This window comes from Eretmochelys imbricata, chromosome 8, assembly GCF_965152235.1.
Source record: "Eretmochelys imbricata isolate rEreImb1 chromosome 8, rEreImb1.hap1, whole genome shotgun sequence".
Taxonomy (NCBI): domain Eukaryota; kingdom Metazoa; phylum Chordata; order Testudines; family Cheloniidae; genus Eretmochelys; species Eretmochelys imbricata.
The window spans coordinates 54189794-54207612 of record NC_135579.1 but is presented as its reverse complement, the minus strand read 5'-3'; the positions used below and the strand labels follow the sequence as shown (position 1 = coordinate 54207612).

Genomic DNA, 17819 nt, shown 5'->3' with positions numbered 1-17819 from the left:
GGATATAGACTAACATGGCTGCTGCTCTGAAACCTGTCTTACTCTTAAGTTACTGATAGAAACTTCCATCTTAATGGAGATATTTTTGTGTGGGACTAGAACACAGGTCTCTTGAGTCTCAGTCTAAGCATGCTAAGGTGTTAGCCACTACATCATATACCCTGTCAAATAAGAGGCTACTTATGTGGATTACATTACACATGTGCTTAAGGCTCTGATCCTGCAAAGACTGGCTTATGTATGCAACTTTATGTACCTGGGTAGTTCCATTGACTATAAAGGGACTATTCATAAGCCTAAAGTTAAGCATGTGTTTGAGTGCTTGCAGGATCAGGGCCTTAGTGTTTGCAGCATGCGGGCCTAATTCAGTCATATTATAGATAGACACAACAGAATGCTGCTAATTCTCTCTTTGTTAATCTACAACTCAAGGTCCTACAAGATGCTACAGTTGGATCCATTCAGGCCAGCCTTTGGGTTTTCTCTTACTTGCCAATCTACAAGGTGTGTTAGTCTTACAGCCACTAGTAGTGAGGTTCTGCTGCAATGAGGAATACATTTAGCAACATGAACAGTAATGGAAGAAATACAAGATACACAGTGTGACCAAGTTAACGCTGCTAGGCAAACCCTTCAGCATTTACAAACTGTCTGTTTAATTTCTCAGCCTTAATGCTACACTAACATGGAATGTTTTGCACTTGCACATGTACCAAAGAAATCAAAGTTGAGTCCTCAACCCTTAGAGCTAGATCTTTATCTTCCTGCCATGCCCCACCTTCCTAAGAACCATGTGCTTCTTGTCAGCAGTGACTCTAGCTCACCGCTGATGTTCTGCCTCTTTTAAAGGCCTGCATTCAGGCCAGCCTGAGCCTTAGAAACCTGGGTCTCCCATAGGCAGGAGTGCTTCAGGGGCGTAGGAAGTTTATGTTGTAATTCCCTTTTTTTGCAAAGCGTAGAGAAGGGAGTTTCAAACTCTGAGGCCTGGGAAGAGATGCCAACCTGGAAGAAGAGACTTTGTGCTGAGGCTTTGCTGGCCTACAGAACTGGGGCAAGATAGAGTAGCTGTGATCCTTTCTGTTTGCCTCATTGAACTTTGGGGAACCTAAGTGAGTGGGGCAGAAAACCAACCTCACAGGCTGATGCACCAGCAAAGGGAGTTGCAACTGGGCTGTCAAGATGAAGAGTTAAGAGTGAGGGGATGTGCAGGAAACATACATTTTTCCTGGCCCCATCTGGCCCCACATTCCCCTCTCTGCTCTCAGAGATCACCAGTTCCCCACTATCCTAAATGCATCATTCACAACATAGCAACTAAGCCAACAGTTCTCAAACTGTGGGTCACAACCCCATTTTAATGGGGTTGTCAGGGCCAGCGTTAAACTTGCTGCGACCCAGGGCTGAAGCCAAAGCCCGAGGGCTTCAGCCTAGCGTGGCAGGGCTCGGGCTCTGCCCCCACCTGGGGCGGTGTAGCTGCAGGGCTCGGGCTTGGGCTCTGGCCCCAGCCCCATCCTGGGCTGAGTCATGTAGGATTTGTTGTCAGAAGGGGGTGGCGGGGCAATGAAGTTTGAGAACCACTGATTAAGCCTTTCAGTGCCAGGTGAGGGATTTAAAAAAACCAACCCCCCAAGAACCTGCCTTGCAGTGCAACCCAGAGATAACTGCTAGCCTTCGCTGCTTTTGAAAATCACTTCAAAACCAGCAGTCATGTACCCTTGACCTGGCAGCTTCTTCAAAGCAAGCCCGGCACCTCTCTTTCAATATTTATTCATTATAAAGTAAATTGGGTGCCTAGGAATCAAAAACCTGCTTCTGGGAATGTCATCAGCCTGATACGGAAATCAAAGGGATAAAAATCTGCTGCAAGATATGCAAGGTCAGTGCCTGCTGCACCTGTTTAAGTCACTGAGAGCAACCAGTGACCTTCCACCTCCCTGGATTACTTAATCAAATGCACAGGGCAGCCATGTCCCTGGTGGTATGGGATTTACAGCGTGACTAGCTGAATAATCTAAAGGCTGGTCAAGAGACAAATGGGTGCTGCAGGTAGAGGTGCCTGTAAGTAGAGGATATGCTTATGTGGGTTTGTGTTATATCTACAGCAGCCCCAAATGCTTCCTGGCTAAGTTTTTTGTGTATTAAGAATTGCATCTGCAGTTACATTGGTGAGGATTGCAAATTATAAGAACTATCAATCTTCATGCTTCAGGATGTAACCTAATGTAATCAGCTGGGTCAGGAAGAAAGTTCTCACCTCCCTCCACTATGGTATTGAACAGGTAGTTGCATTATGGATGTGTTCTGCCTTCTTCTGAAGCATCTGGGATTGGTCACAGGCTGAGACATGACACTGAGCTAGGTGGGCCATTTTTTCCTCTAATGCAGTATCTCCATTTAAAAATATATCTTTTTATTAAAAGTGACCTTAGAGCTGGTGAAAGATACCAGAGATTGTCCTTATTTCTTTGTATTGTATTAGTGCCTAGAGGCTCCAGCCAGGATTGGGGCCCCATTGTGCTAGGTGCTGTACAAACAGAATAAATAGACAAACCCCTGCCCTGCCATACAGAGTTTACAGTCTAAATAGTCCTGGAGCCTGAGGTTCTCTGTTTAACCAGTGAATAGTTACAGCATGAGCAGTAGCTGTGCAAGCTGCCCTGCCAATGAGCCTTAACTATGGCCACTAGTAAAGAAAAGAATGTTCTTTTCACGCTGTTTTGATCCTTGACTTCTCAGCTAGAACTACCAAGCAGGCTGCTGAGTGGTGCTGAAGGAGGGGATGACTTCTGAGATATGGCCATTTATGTATTAAAAGAACTAGGGGGAGTACACCATTTCATAGGGCACCAAACCAGCATTAGATGGTAACAAAGGCCCCAGTACTATATGCAGACACTTAATCCTGCCCAGGGTCCTGCTATAGTCAATGGGGTTTGGCCCAGGTGCTGATGGATTCAGCTTTAGCATCAGGACTACCTTTGTACACTTGCCACTCTGGGCTAGATTTGAATTCATTGCTGTGTTGCCAACTCTCGTGATTTCATTGTGGAGCTTGTGATTTTGAGGTTTTTTTCGTAAAGCCCCCAACTTCTGGAGTCACGTTATTACCTACGAAACTCAGTTTTCATTGCAAAAACAGTAAGTTTCTAACTTGGCTGCAGAGAAAAGCCTGGAAACATGAACAGTGAAGTTTCTAATACGGGAAGACATACACAAAGAACCCAACACTACTTATCTTTAAACTCTTGTGATTTTTAGGCCAATCTCATGATGGGGCCTGACTTGTCATTTTTTGAATGCTTGGGATTGTCAGTACTGGAATTGCTGTCCTAGAGATGAAAGGCTCCATGTACCAGCCATTACCAGTCCTTTCCAGTCTCATCCCTGCCATGGCAAAGCCTCTGTTCTGAAAATATTTTAAGATGCCCAAAGTAACAGCTTGGGTAAGTGAGGGGATAGAGGCAGGAGATAAAGACAAACATTCCCCCAAAGATTACAAATGGGTAGGAAGAAAGAATAAAAATGTGCATGTTTTTCCCACCCCCTAAATGCTACATTGTCTTTCAAAGGCATTACATAAACATAACATGGGGAGCTATGCTGATATATACCCCTTCTAAGTGGGGCATGGCGGTTGTCCTCATCTTCTCAGTTCTTGGACAGGCTTTTTCTCTAAAATTAAACTCTGACTAGAATGAGGGTCAGTGGAGCACACAAGAGGGAATCAGGAATGAGTGATCTGTGCACCCACAAAAATAAACTGTAACTGAGGAGGGGAACGCAAGCATGTAAACAAGTGAAATGGAGCTGGCTAAGGAAATGTGTAATTCCCCCTGAGGTCTCACTAGAGGCACTGTCCTTACACCTGCCAGGCTAGGCCTTTCTCTCTATTCCTTGTAAACAATTCCTGAATAAGAGAAGAGTGCCTGGGAGGTGTAATGAATACTGAACAGAACAGAATGTGCAGAATACAGCATAGCACAGGGCTATTTGCACTGAAAATGTCTCTGTTCCAATGTGAAACAACAGGCGTTGAATAACAGAGAGAGTCTTGGAAACAGAAATGGGGGAAAATCTCTTCTGGAATTTCCCCAGGGGGAAGAAATCAACTGACAAATGCCAGGTAATGCATGAAGAGGTTTTTAATACCCTGGAATCTTCCGATCACTCTAATCAAACACCAGGACTCTTGAACTAAAATCTAGAAAACAATGAGATTTAAAATAGATTGAAGTGGGGGGGGGAGGGTTAATTGCATCAATAAACTGAGCTCATTTGCAACTTACTACTTGTCTATTTCAGAGAAGCTTTAGCCATCCAAGCTAGTATTTTTCTGATGCACCTTCACTGCAGAGCTGAGAAAAACAGACTTGAATATAACCCAGGTCCAATGTACCTTTAATTACAAAATTTGCTGGGTTGATCTTTCTGCTGCAGTCTCCAGAGTCCAGTTATACAGCAGGAATGCTGGCTCAGGCGTGGACTGACCTGGTCTCTACACAACAACTGATACTTAGTCTGTTTTCTCAAATGACCAAATCTGACCTGGCCTCTAGTTCAGTATAACGTGCCAGTTTATCTGTCCACGGTTTGGGTCAGGAATAAAAGAGGTCACTCAGCATCAACTTCTGAGTAGTGGATGTGAAGAGCAACAATGCATGCGCAGGATGAGGAGTGAAATGGACCCGTCAGAAAGGACGAGGAAACAAAAACCAAAGGAGAGTTGAGGCAATGCAAGTCATAGCCTCACTACCTCTCTCATATGTCTGGTAGCAGGTATTAATTAGTACCTGCTTAACCCATAATAGAAGGGGGGTGGAATCTTTCTTCTATAATGACTGCACTGCGTCAGAGCTTTGATTGGCTGCAGCGGGCTATTGTTGTGCTATAGCTAAGCAGTACAGGCTAGTGCTGAAAGGTCTGGGTTCAAATCCTGTTATCAAGCCAGTTGGTTACAGGTATGCTGGATTTAATGCATCCCTTTGCTTTTGTATCTACATTTAAACCTGGGCTTTCTAGGCTGCAGGAAATTGCATGTTGGGGGACAGGAGAGGAGGTCAGGTCTGGGGGCATGTCCCTTGACTCTTCCTCCAAAATGCTAAAGAAACATGATGTGTACCTATTTCTTACTCAGCTGATGGGGAGGGTATATAGACATCAGCCTTGGGACTAACCCTGGGGAAGTAACATGCTTGTATTGCCCTCCGTGTGAGCTGATGTGCAAAATAATTGGCTCCCTGTGTAAATGCTGCCGCCCCTTTTCCAAGGAGGAATTTGGGCTGTTAAGGGGGACACACTACCTGTGAATTGATGCAGCTCCATAAATTTCAGTGATACTGTCTCACTTCGTACCCACCAAGGATCTGGTCCCCTCTGACTACAACAAGCACTAGGGATGTGCAGTGCCATCTTATCTGCCACCACCTTGCTGAGAGTGCCCCCTGGATGCCCAGAGAGCAGGGAGCAGTGGCAATCAGATTTCCTCTTTGAAATAGGTAGGAGCTGAGAGAAGTGAGAGCAGTGTTTGTGCTGAAAAGCTCATTTCCGGGGACGGTTGGAGGCGAGAATCTTGGTGAAGTTCAGGTCTCTGAGCCTTTGTACTTGCAGGGTTTGGATTTCTAAGGGCTGAGAAATTCATTCTCCTCTCCCCCCACATTCTGAGATTATTCTAAAGCAATCCAGGGAGCAGCCCCAGTGCCTCTTGTGATGGGGGAGGTCAGGCAAATTGAATGCAAATGGTGCACTGCAGTGGCCTCTGAATCCTGATTCTTATGAATGTGCTGGAAAGTGAGGAGGGCAGAGCAGAAGTGGGAGAAGAGACCATTCGCAGGATGGAAAAATACTGGCCAGCCCTTCTAGCAGGCCATACCGACCACTGTGTGCTTCCCTGCCATCCCGAGTCCTAGGATGTCAGCCTCCCTGAATTCCTGGTCGCTGCTGACTCCATTTCCCCTCCTCCCTGCCTAGCCAGGATATGAAATTAAATTAAATGTGCTCAAAGCTCCGTTGTTTTTGTATAGCCAGGGGGGAAAGCTGGGTACTCAGCTGGCACCCCCTACCCCTGCCAACTATGGGTGCCCTAGTTTGGCAGCTTTCCCCTCTCTGCCCTGCTTAGCGAGCAGGGCTTGTTTTTGTGCATGCAGTTATATAAAGAAAGGGCAGCTGTTAACATAAACGCTTTGGAAAGAAGGGAGAGTTGATCCTGTCCCCACTTTCCAAGAACCGTCAGAGGGAAAAAATAACCCCCTCCCCCTGCTTTCTAAACCCGGCTTGGCCTTTCCCTCCCCAGGGGCACCAAGTGACTGGGGAGAGTTCTTGCTTGCCAGAAAAGAGCGGCACAGGGTGTGTAAACAGACAACCAGAGATTTGCAATGCTGGGAATCCAGTGGGAGAAGCGGGGGGGGGGGGGGGGGGACACTTCACCCTAAACAGAGTTTTATTGTTACCACAATTACGATGCAAATCCCGAGCCGCACCTTCCTTGGGCGGCAGCGCCAGCAGAGGCCCAGGGCCGCTGACTCTGGGGTGCCTCCTTCGTTTTGAAACCGGGCACAGGGAGGCCCGGCCCACACCGCTCCCGGGATCGCCCCGCGGGGCTCCAGCAGGCGCTGCCGGGGGAGCAGGCTCCGGCAGAGGGGCCAAGGCTTGCACAAAGGAGCCAGTGTGCGGCTGCAGGAGCAGGCGGCTCATTCTCCGCCCGCTGCCGCCCTGAGCTTGTTTTCCTCTCCCCGCTGGAGAAGGCGGAGTCCCCAGCCCAGCAGGAGCTCGCTCTTGTTTTCCTCTCTGCCGGCCCGGCCCGCCTCTCTCCCTCCCGCCCCCTTCGCCCTGGCTTCGCCGGCCCAATGGCTGGGATCCAGGGGCCGCCCATCAGCTGATCGTGTCGTGCTCGTGTCTGGAGGAAGCCAATCGGACAGCCCGGGGGCCGGCACGGGCAGCCGATAAATGGGCCGGCAGGGAGCCGGCGCCGCCAGAGCCGAGCATGGGAGCGTCTTGGGGGAAGTGAGCACTCGCCCGTCCGTCCACCCAGCCGGCCTCTCCTCCGCATCGCCGCCCCCTGCTCGGTAGGCGAGGTAGCACGGGCGGGGGGTGGATGTCGGCCCGCGCTCTCCCATGGATTGGGTCAGGTTGGGTTTGCGGGGGAGGTGGCCTGGGAATGCGCTGTCGCCCCGCGCCTGGGGGGTGCTCCGGGCTGCTTTGGCGCTGTTCGCAGGCAGTGGGGTGGGCTGGGAGGACGCTCTGCTTAATGTGGGGTTTTGCTGCTTTCCCTTAGAGGGTGGCCCCGCTCCTCTTAAACCCGTGCACCCTGCGTCTGGCAGGCCGCTCGTACAGCGGCAGAGATATGCCGCAGGGCTGGGTCCCCCACGGGGCTCGGGTCTGCAATGCTGTATTAAAAGGATGGATCTTGTGCTTCATTTTCTGAAATGCCTCTCAGTGTCTGTCCCTATTTCATTGTCTTGCTTCCAGTCAGTCTCCGATTCCTCGAGCAGGGAGATTCCTGCCCTGACGACAAAGGGACGGCTGGGTGTGTGGTACCTGTATTCCTGATGGTGTCTGGGGCAGGTACACCGGCATAGCTCCCCTTTCCAGGCTGCTGTGTTTAGCTGCTTTATGCCCCAGAAGCAGCCACTCCAGGGGGCAGCTCCGATTTAGCTCTGTAAAGGGGAGGAGGAAACTAGGTCGTTCTACATCTTCTAAGGGGCTTCTCTTTGCTCTGAGCTTCCTGAGGCAGAAGATCTCCTTGCAGTTGCTCTGCACAAGGCTCCTTAGCAGTTTCCTTAAAAAACTGGGAGTGCAGGCTCCGAAAGAAGGAGAACCGGAGAGGAGGGATTTGCGTGAAGAGAGGAAAAAGCCATAGACCAAATTTCTTGCTGACCATAAAGAGAAGCCGTGGGGGGCAGCAGTGGGTCCTTCAGTTGGAAGCTTTTACAGGGCCAAACCTGGACTGCCACGGTAGAGGCATGCAATCAAATGGCCAGTAAATGAAGTGACAGCGAGGGGAGTGTGGAGGGGGAAGGAGAATCCAGAGAGGTTTGTATCTTGGGGGGTGGTCTGCCTTCTGGCCAGTTGTAGGGGAGAGGCAGGCTGGTTCCGAGACCCTAGCTGGTTCCAGGCTGGAGTCAAAGCAGTGCTGCTTTTATTGCCAAGAAATAAATAAAGGCAGGGAAGGGGCTGAACAAAATCTTGTCTGTGCCGGTCAGAGGGGTGGCTGCTTCTGAGAGCACCAGAGAGGGCTCGACTTGGTGGCCTGCTGGGAAGGCTGGAATAGCATTGGCGAGGGCCAGCAGGGCTCCATGACCCCCAGCACAGCTGTTGGTGTGACAGAGGCAAATCTGCATTCCTCATATGGGACAAGGGAGTACAGTGTCTTCAGCCAAAGCAGCTACTTCTCAGAGTTAGGGGCTTTTTCCCCGAATATGCAGAGCCAGGGGGCTGTAAAAGATCCCCAGTGACCTCAGCTTGCATCCTCTGAATCTGCTACAGCTCTCCCTGCCTCCAGATGCTCCATGGCTGAGGGGCCTCTTGAGTCTCTGCTGTTCAAAGGTTACTTACTTTGCCTTGGGCTGTAGTTAGGGGCCCCTCATCTTCCTTAGATAACAGTATTGTATATCTTCAGATCACATGGTCTGGAAATGGGCTGTCTCTGGCAAATGGTCCTTACTGGAATGGGAAGGACCGCAGAAGGCCCTGTCTAAGCTAAAGTGGGCAAAACCTCTGTGCAGTGGTGGAAAATGTATGTTCTGAAATTGCATTTTGTGAGTGCAGAGTTCACGGTGGAGTCAAGGAGCCCTTCTGAGGGGCTGTTGATCTTTTAATGCTCATAGAGCTAGAGAGGGAAAAGAACAAGTCCATCAGCTGCCAGGGCAGGACCCAACCCCTCAGTAGATGAGTTCTCGGATATCCTGAGATCACAGGAAATCTTTGAAGCCAAATGATTATTGTAGCTGGTCCCAAACCATGTTGTTGAACTGCTGTATTGATCCACTGTCTGTTTCCTGTAGTGTAATCTACTGTATTCAGATTCACAACTGGTGTAATCAGCTATGACACTGTCTGGGATATTCTAGCATAAGTGTCTAGGGGACACTCAGTACACACATCTCTCTCCTGTTGCTGAGCTGTGAAGATCTCCCAGGTGGTCCTTTTCTTGTACATGGGTGTGAGAACCCACTTGGAGCACAGAAATATTCATGGTTGGCTTTTCCCTCCCCTCCTGGCAGGACCCCAGTAACGCACCCCGCAGCCATGGCCACCTCCGCAAGTTCCCACCTGAGCAAAGCTATAAAGCAGATGTACATGAAGCTGCCTCAAGGTGAAAAGGTGCAAGCTATGTACATCTGGATTGATGGGACTGGGGAGCACCTGCGCTGTAAAACCCGGACACTGGACCAAGAGCCCAAGAGCATTGAAGGTAAGAGGGCAGGTGTGTGACTGACGCAAAGCGAATGCTGGGACTACAAGCAGTTGCACCCAGTGGGTTTGCAGCAATATAGGGCTTGGCTTGGGGTCGAGCATCTGACCCCAGAGCTGCAAAACACTGCTGTGCAGTTGGAAGGCAAAGCTCCTTTCTGAGTTAGGGTGCCTCTCCCACGGGGGGGAAATCTGGACCAGAGACAGTCAGTGCATTCCACCCCTCGAGTTCTTTGTATTGAGTGCATAGCTCCCATCTCACTCCAGCGTGTGTTTGGGAAAGGGGACAGGCTGAGCAAGATGCACTTCATAATCTCCTGATGCGGAAGGAGATCTGGGAGACCACTCCTTTCCTTGTGGGGCCGAGTGTAAGTAGAGCTGGGAATCGGTGACGTGTCCCCATCTGCTAAAAAGGGGTGTCTGTCTGCAGGGTATTACCAGCCTGCTGGCTCTTTACCTGTAAATCTCTTTTGGCCCTGGGGAGATAATCTATCCAGTGTAATTAAGAGCTTGTGTGTCTCAGAACAAACAGCCCCGACTGACATAATAGCATTTGGATTTCTTCACTTGTTGCCATGGCACTGGCCAGGACAGTTATAAAACCAAAGCACTGTGCATGAGCAATCAGAATTATCTCCCCGCCCACCGAGGAAGTGGCTGGCACAGCTTGTTTGGCACCCACAGCACATGGAAGGGGATAACAATGGGGGCAGAGTTGAAGCAGCTGTGAAGGAATTAAATGTGGTCACCCTGCAAAAGCAGTATTCGATGGTGGGGCCTAAGCCATGCTCAACTGGAGGGGCATAGGTAGTGTGAAAGGGATGTTCACTCCCCACAAAAACTGAAGATGTTCCCCCTTCAGGCAGCTCTAGGCCTTGTGCATTCTCCCAAGGTTCCCTTCACCAGCTCTGTGCAGTTGCATCAATGTGGAGGAGCATGTTTCAGGGCCGTCCAGGACTCTGGAGACAACTGAGGACACCGGATTCCCTCTTTCTCATTGCTTTTGTCTTATAGCATCTCCCTGACTTCCTTTGTTTTGGCTAGGGAAACCCATCTGGGTCTTCATCTTACCATAGCGTGTTGGGTACAAGATAGGAAGTGTTCGTCAAGGACGTCTGCAGTGCAGTTAGCTGAATTGGACTTTGCTGATGTCCCAGCTTTTTGTTTTTCCACAGGGTGTCAAAGAGCAATTTCCTCACCCATCTTTCAGTGGGAGCAAAATCAGCAAAAAGTACAGTGTGTGTGCACCAGTGTCCTTTAACGAGCAATCTTTTTTTGCACAATGGTTGTGCTGAATCTGCTGGTGAACTCCTCTCAGTTTTGGAAAGCTGCTAACATAAAGGGGTGAATTTTTTTTTTCTCCTGCTCTAGATCTGCCTGAGTGGAACTTTGATGGCTCGAGCACCTTCCAGTCTGAGGGTTCAAACAGTGACATGTACCTTCTCCCTGCTGCCATGTTCCGGGACCCTTTCCGCAAGGACCCCAACAAGCTGGTTCTTTGTGAGGTCTTAAAATACAACCGCAAGTCAGCAGGTATGGTGCAGTGCCTCCCCCAAGAGCGGCTGCAATAGTTCTGGGAGGGGTGAGAAGGTCTGCTGCCTCTTGGCGTAGAGGAGGGTGGAGGGCTAACTGTAAAAAAGTAGTTAATGGAAGACTTTACCAAGCACCATTAAGGCATTAACACTGTACAAGACCTACAAATAATCCTGCCATGAAGAGCTTAGATATAAAGAAAACAAGATGCAGTAGGCAATACCAAGGGAGAAACTTAGATGTTTATCTGTTCTGGTCTAGCCCCTGTTGTCACTGGCAACGCGTAGATGGGAGTATGACATGGGTCAGTGCTTGGAAATACTGAAGGACTCTTCAAGAGGAACTCCAATGCTGGGAGAGATCTGGGGACTGGGAAATCATTTCATGGGGCAGCATGGAAGGGAGTGGGGAAATGTGAATTGAGTGGTATCACTGATTGGAGGGGATAATGTGAACCTGAGGGAACAAAAACCTCTGACGTGTGAGATGCAGGCCTGGTCATGGATGAGTAGCTTCTGGGCACATGATTGCCAGCATATGGTTCAGGAGACTAAGAACATTTTGGAACAGTACAAGGAAGTCCATAAGATGGCACCACCAACCAATAGGAGCACCCAATATTTAAGGCCAGCGGTCCTACCTACCACTTAGATCTTACATTGGCTAATGATGGTGGGGACAGAGCAGTCTCTTTGGGTCTGAATTTCTGGGCTTCCCTAGAGGTATGGGTGGGGAAATGATTTCCCCCAGACAGCCTGTATGGTAGTGGCTTTGTCCGCAATACATTGGCAAGTCATAGCTTCCATAGTGGGATAAGGATCTGGGCTGTTCCACCAGAGCAGCTCACCGGACTTTTTTTTTTTTTTAAACCAGTGGGATGCCCAGTGGCGAGAACATTGCTGAGCTAATAAGCTTTGTGCTTCTCTCTCATTCTAGAGACAAACCTAAGGCACACCTGTAAACGGATTATGGATATGGTGTCTAACCAGATCCCCTGGTTTGGGATGGAGCAGGAATACACTCTTCTTGGGACGGATGGACATCCATTTGGCTGGCCTTCCAATGGCTTCCCTGGGCCCCAGGGTAAGCTTTCAAGAGCTAATGTCTGAACTAGTAATGAGAGCTCTCATGAATATTTAACCCCAAATCATAATGTTATAGATCATTAATGAATGGGATTAAGTGGAAATGTTTAAAGTGAGACGAAAGATTCAAGGAGTTGCTAAAACTGGATCACCAAAAGCTATGCTGACAATGACCAAAACTAAGCAACAAAAGTAATCTTTTTAGAGACTGTATGGTAATCTTATGACATATAGACCAGATTCATATCCAGTGATAGTTCCATTAGTCTGCAATTCATTTAAATATGACCAGTTGGGCAGGGTTTTCAGAAGCAGGAGCCCAAAACCCACCGACTCTGAATGGAGTCACACTCTGAAGGCATTTTGTTCTTCCGCTACCCCAAACGAAAGCGGTATAGAGACTTTCTTGTGACCTGTGCCTTCTGACAATCCTTTCCTAACTATACTCTGTGCTCTTCAAATAGCTTGTGATTGAGTTCACTGAAGACTATGTTCACCTTTCTTGTGCTCTCTGCCACTGCAGGTCCATATTACTGCGGCGTAGGAGCAGACAAAGCCTATGGCAGAGACATTGTGGAAGCGCATTATCGTGCATGTCTCTATGCTGGTGTTAAAATTGGAGGAACAAATGCAGAAGTGATGCCCGCACAGGTAACTCTTTTGGTTTTACCAGCCATTGCAGTCAGCTGGCCCCGGCCAACAATGCAATGCAGAAGCTCACGATGCTAAATCCTGCTGCTACAGTCAGTATGTACCCTGGGGCTTTGCAAACGTTGAGTGTGCAGGAGGGTGCAGAGGGGGTGAATGGCACCTTGCAGCAAATGGTTCCTCACCAAACAGCCAATGATTTCTGTGGTTTTTTTTCTCTGCTCTCTAGTGGGAATTCCAGGTGGGCCCATGCGAAGGGATTGAGATGGGGGATCACCTCTGGATTGCACGCTTCATCCTACATCGGGTGTGTGAAGACTTTGGGGTAATCGTGTCCTTCGATCCCAAACCCATCTCTGGGAATTGGAATGGAGCCGGTTGCCACACCAACTTCAGCACCAAATCCATGAGGGAGGAAGGAGGCCTCAAGTAAGTTTCTCTGCAGCTGGGCTAGTTGCATTTAGGGGGGAGGGATAGCTCAGTGGTTTGAGCATTGACCTGTTAAACCCAGGGTTGTGAGTTCAATCCTTGAGGGGGCCATTTAGGGATCGGGGGCAAAAATTGGGGATCAGTCCTGCGTTGAGCAAGAGGGTTGGACTAGATGACCTCCTGAGGTCCCTTCCAGCCCTGATATTCTAGGATTCTATGCTCCGTCTGGCAAGCTCATCGAGGGAAAGTGGGCTTTACCAACAGCAGCAAGATTTCTACAGAGCTGAGACTGCACTTGAGGCACTAGTTGGCTTCCAGAGGAATAGCAACATCTCTTGCTCCATGCAAAAGATTTTTGGCTTGAATACCCCAGAGATTATAGATTTTTACGGGTACTGAACTCCCTTCCCACTGTAGCTGTTGCACTCAGAGGTTGTCTGCACTGAAGATTTGAGGAAATTCCCCCCAGTAGTGGTCTAACACTGGTACAGTTCCACCAACACTAGCAATGGTGGAAGTGCTAATAAACAAGGGGCAGCCATTCTTACCACTGTCTAGCACTGGATTACTCACCTCTGTAAAAAGGCCTGTATTCCGTCTATAGTAAGCATTTCTGGTGCTAGTCCAAAGGAGGGAGAATTTCTGCCTCACTGTAAACAAGGCCGAATATTGAAAGTAGATTCTGATTGGACTATTCTTAGACCACTGGCTTACAGATTCCACTGTACTTGAGAGTCTGGGACTTTCAGGGACCAGGTTGTACTCTCAAGTACAATGGAATTCTGTTAAGGATCAATTTGGGCATTTCTCTGCCCACTCCTCTCCCGTAACTTCAGTTGGTGCATTCAGATTATCACCACACCTGCAGAACTCATAAGTTCCTGAAATAATAAAACGTGTCAAAGCACAACCTCTCTTCCCAAGAATAAAGGAAGCTGTACCAGGCATACTTAATGGAAATGCAACTCAGCCAAATTATTGGTTCTAACTGGCACCCCCACAAGCTGTAATGTTCTTTGACTTCAGTCAGTGAGTCTTGCCTGCCTTTGGGATCTCCTCTCACCACCCCCCCCCCACCCCCCAAAAAAAAAATTCTGAGAGCCTCACTGGCCAGAATAGGCAAGGAGGGGGGAAAACCCAACTCCACATGCAGGGGAACTGGCTGTAGGGAAGTAAGATTTGAACCATGTAACCAAGTGATACTTTAGGAACCTGAATCCACTGTAGCTCACTAGCAATGAGAGGAAGGGGCCCATGGCTGGTACTAGCATGAATGGGAATGCTTGCAGATAAGGGACTGAAACATGGGGTTTGTGTGGTTTTGGGTGGGTCGTGGGAGAAGGCAGGAACTCTCCCACTTGGCTAACGTTATCCATGGCCAAGTGAAGAGCAGCACAGCCCGTGTTCTTGCCAAAGGCTCACAACCTCCCACCTGTCTCCAGGCATATAGAAGAGGCCATTGAGAAGCTCGGCAAGCGGCACCAGTACCACATCCGTGCTTACGACCCAAAAGGGGGGCTGGACAACGCCAGGCGCCTGACTGGCTTCCACGAGACATCCAGCATCCATGAATTCTCTGCTGGCGTGGCCAACCGTGGGGCCAGTATACGTATCCCCAGAAACGTGGGCCAAGAAAAGAGAGGCTACTTCGAGGACCGCCGTCCCTCTGCCAACTGCGACCCTTATGCTGTGACAGAGGCACTAATCCGTACGTGTCTTCTCAGCGAGACCGGGGATGAGCCCTTTGAGTACAAGAACTAAATGAACTGCCCCTGACAGACACCACCTACCCCCCAAACATCCCTTTTAGATGTAATTCTGAGGGCACAAGTTACCACTTTCTTTGTGTCCCAGTAACTCGTGTTGTGTTGGGGGGGAGGGAGCATTTAGTTCTTGTCGATGTCTCTTTATTGTTGATGCTTGAGAGGAGGAGTGTGCTTTAGAGAAGAATTTTAACCACTGTTTTGTCTAATTCATCTGTATGTCTGACAGGACCCAGTGGCTTCCATGGACACAGGGTGATAGGCTGAAGGAAGGTGAATGGACAAGAGGCTGTAATGGGTTTTGCCCAAGAGAGTAACTCCCATGATAACATACATAACTAAGCTCTCCATAGACCAATTGCCCTCGGATTAGGGTTATTAGGGGAGAAAGGAGTAAAGCAGCTATGATAGATTCTCACCCCTTTGCACACTTACATGTGGTGGGAAATTTCCTTTCTCTGGCTTTGATAAGACTTTTGGGCGTCTTCTTGCGTTCTACTGTCACAGCTAAATGTGGGAGCTGGTAGCAAAATTCCTCCCTGCTCTGTCATTGGAAGCCACTCTATCTCCTGTGTATAACACAGAGTGGGTAGTATTTTTTTATATTTAAATGTAAAAACGAAAGCTATATATATACATTTTTTTTAAAAAAAAAAATGACGTTCCAATAACTCGGCCAGCTAGAGCAGGCAGGGTTCCTGAAGGTACTGTTGGAGGTAGAACTCCAGCATGGGCTAGAGCAGAGGGTAGAATGGGGGGCGGGGTGTCCAGGAGGGGAGGGTTTGGAGTGTGGCTTTGCCATTCCTGGCAGGACATCGTTTCAGCACTTGGAAGCTAGCGGTAACTATCGTAAATTAAACTCAAGCTGATGTGAGCGCGTAGCGTGGCTGAAACACAAGGAGGATGTTCTAAATTATGAGTTGGCTGGTCAACTTAATTGTGTTAGCAATGGGGTCATGAGTGTTTTATTTTCCAGTGGGATTAGCAGATCACTAAAGCAGAGCTTTTGATAAAAAGAAACAAGTTTTAGATTTTAATAATGTTTTAGGGTTTCTAAAGTTGTACAGTTTACAGAGACCATTAGTGTTAACTGTTGGTATGTCCTGGCACACAAACTGCCTGCCACCTAGCCAGGACTACTCTAAGGAAGGGGCTCTGTTCCCCTGCTGTCCCCAGGCTGCCCCGAAGTTCTCTCAGGGGGATGCCTAGTGGGTTCAAATGTTCCGGGATTTTGGATGGTGCCAATATATGCCGTTGCATTTGGACTTACGAATAGTTTCTTTTATAATAACAAAAAAACCTTAATTCTGACTTCTTCTCTGTGGTTTTATTCCTCTGAAATGTCACGTCATGGGCTTTTAACTATCTGGAGGGATTTCAGCCTGGATTTATTCTCTCCTGGGATGAGATGGGGAATCCTGGACACATGCTCGTTCTCCGGGCAAAACGCCATAGCTGGCCTGGAGGAACTCCTGGGATTAGGATTGCCAATTTTGGTCAGATGTGTGTTTCATTACATGACATAATTTTTAATTAAAGATTAACTTTAATCCAAGTAGGGGTGCTATCCCACCCCAGATGAGCTGGGGAACTCAGATGTGGGATTTTCATTTAAAAAGCCTCCCAAAATCTGAAGCCATTCAATTATGTAAGAACACATTTTTACAAAGCCGTTTGGCCAAATTCAGCTCATTATGTCTGCATCTGTGTACCTGAAATGGGGCTGTGACCTGCTATTGTTCACATTAGTTTTCCTCTAATTGTCTGCCCCTGAAAGAATCCACCAAATCAAACCCCCTTCTCAGAAGAGGTTAATGCAGGAACCTGGGACTAGTAGCAATGCCTTGCCTCAAAGTTATCCAAACAGAAGGCCAGTTGGTGCTGACTACCTGCAAATCCTGCCTGTTTCACTTGGGATCAGGGTCACTGTGATAAAGAATTAATCGCACATTTCCCAGATTCCTAAGGTGGGATTTTCAAAAATGCTCCATGTTAGTCTTCCTCTGTTCCTATCTTGGGCATTTTACTGTTGACTTCAGTGGAAGCCACTAAGCTAAGGGCGAGCACTTTTGTGCATCTCGCATGTAATCTTTCTAGACAAATACTTATCATTCTTAACTTCCCATACTACTTGAGATGGGCCTCACTTCCTAAAACCATAGAGTCCATGTATTGAAAGTGACCTCTAGCTTCCCCCTCCAGGAAGACTCCATGCAGCATCCCCTTTCCTAGTTGTGCCAGGTAGCCTCTGGTAGGGATGCTCTCACAGAATTCACATAATGTTACTGGAGAAACCTTGGTGCTCTGTGCATGGGGCAAGTCTGTATCCAGGGTTCTGTGGTAGTCTTGATGCCACCTGGTTCCTAAAAGTGACATCTAGTAATATAAGAGCAGGCTATCCGGGTCTGACCACCCAGGTCCCTCAATAGATGAGTGGACGGGAAAATAAGTGTTTGCCCCATACAGCCTGGATGGCAGTAAGGACTTTCATAACCACAGCCAGCAAAAAAACCCCAACCCTATTCCTAGAAGGCATGCATGCATGATTCAGATGGGCTGTCACTCTAACCTCTGAGGCATACTAGGCCTGATCATGCTGGCAGCCCTGGGAAGGGGGAAGCTTGGCCATTACAAGCCCCAAGGAACCCTGGTTGGCTGAGGAGAGAAGAGTACAGCTCACATATGTTTTTTTCTGGTGTGCTGGAGGTTTGTGAGGCCCTCCACTGTGGACATGGAACTTTCTGCAAGGCTGGGCTTCTCACAGGTGCAGAGGAGAGTTATGTGCCCCAAACCAAGCAAATCTCAAGGGGATTTGGGAATCCAAGACTGACCCAGCTCCTGTGGGAATCCCAGCCTGAATCCCCTGATAAAGGTGAAAAAGGTAACTCCTCGGAGTGGAGGGGATTTCTGCTTAAACACCGACTCGCCTGCTTTCCTAAAACAACCCAGCGGC

At 48.5% G+C, this 17819-nt stretch overlaps 1 protein-coding gene across 1 annotated transcript; it reads left to right on the top strand.

Annotated features, from left to right (window-relative positions):
• Positions 1-6942: 6942 nt before the first annotated feature.
• GLUL (glutamate-ammonia ligase) lies at positions 6943-16177 on the top strand. Its single transcript, XM_077824969.1, has 7 exons — positions 6943-7061; positions 9219-9409; positions 10780-10941; positions 11878-12024; positions 12550-12677; positions 12904-13103; positions 14546-16177. The coding sequence occupies exons 1-7, from the start codon at positions 6943-6945 to the stop codon at positions 14862-14864; spliced, it is 1266 nt and encodes a 421-aa protein (XP_077681095.1). The 3' UTR covers positions 14865-16177.
• The last annotated feature ends 1642 nt before the right edge of the window (positions 16178-17819 follow it).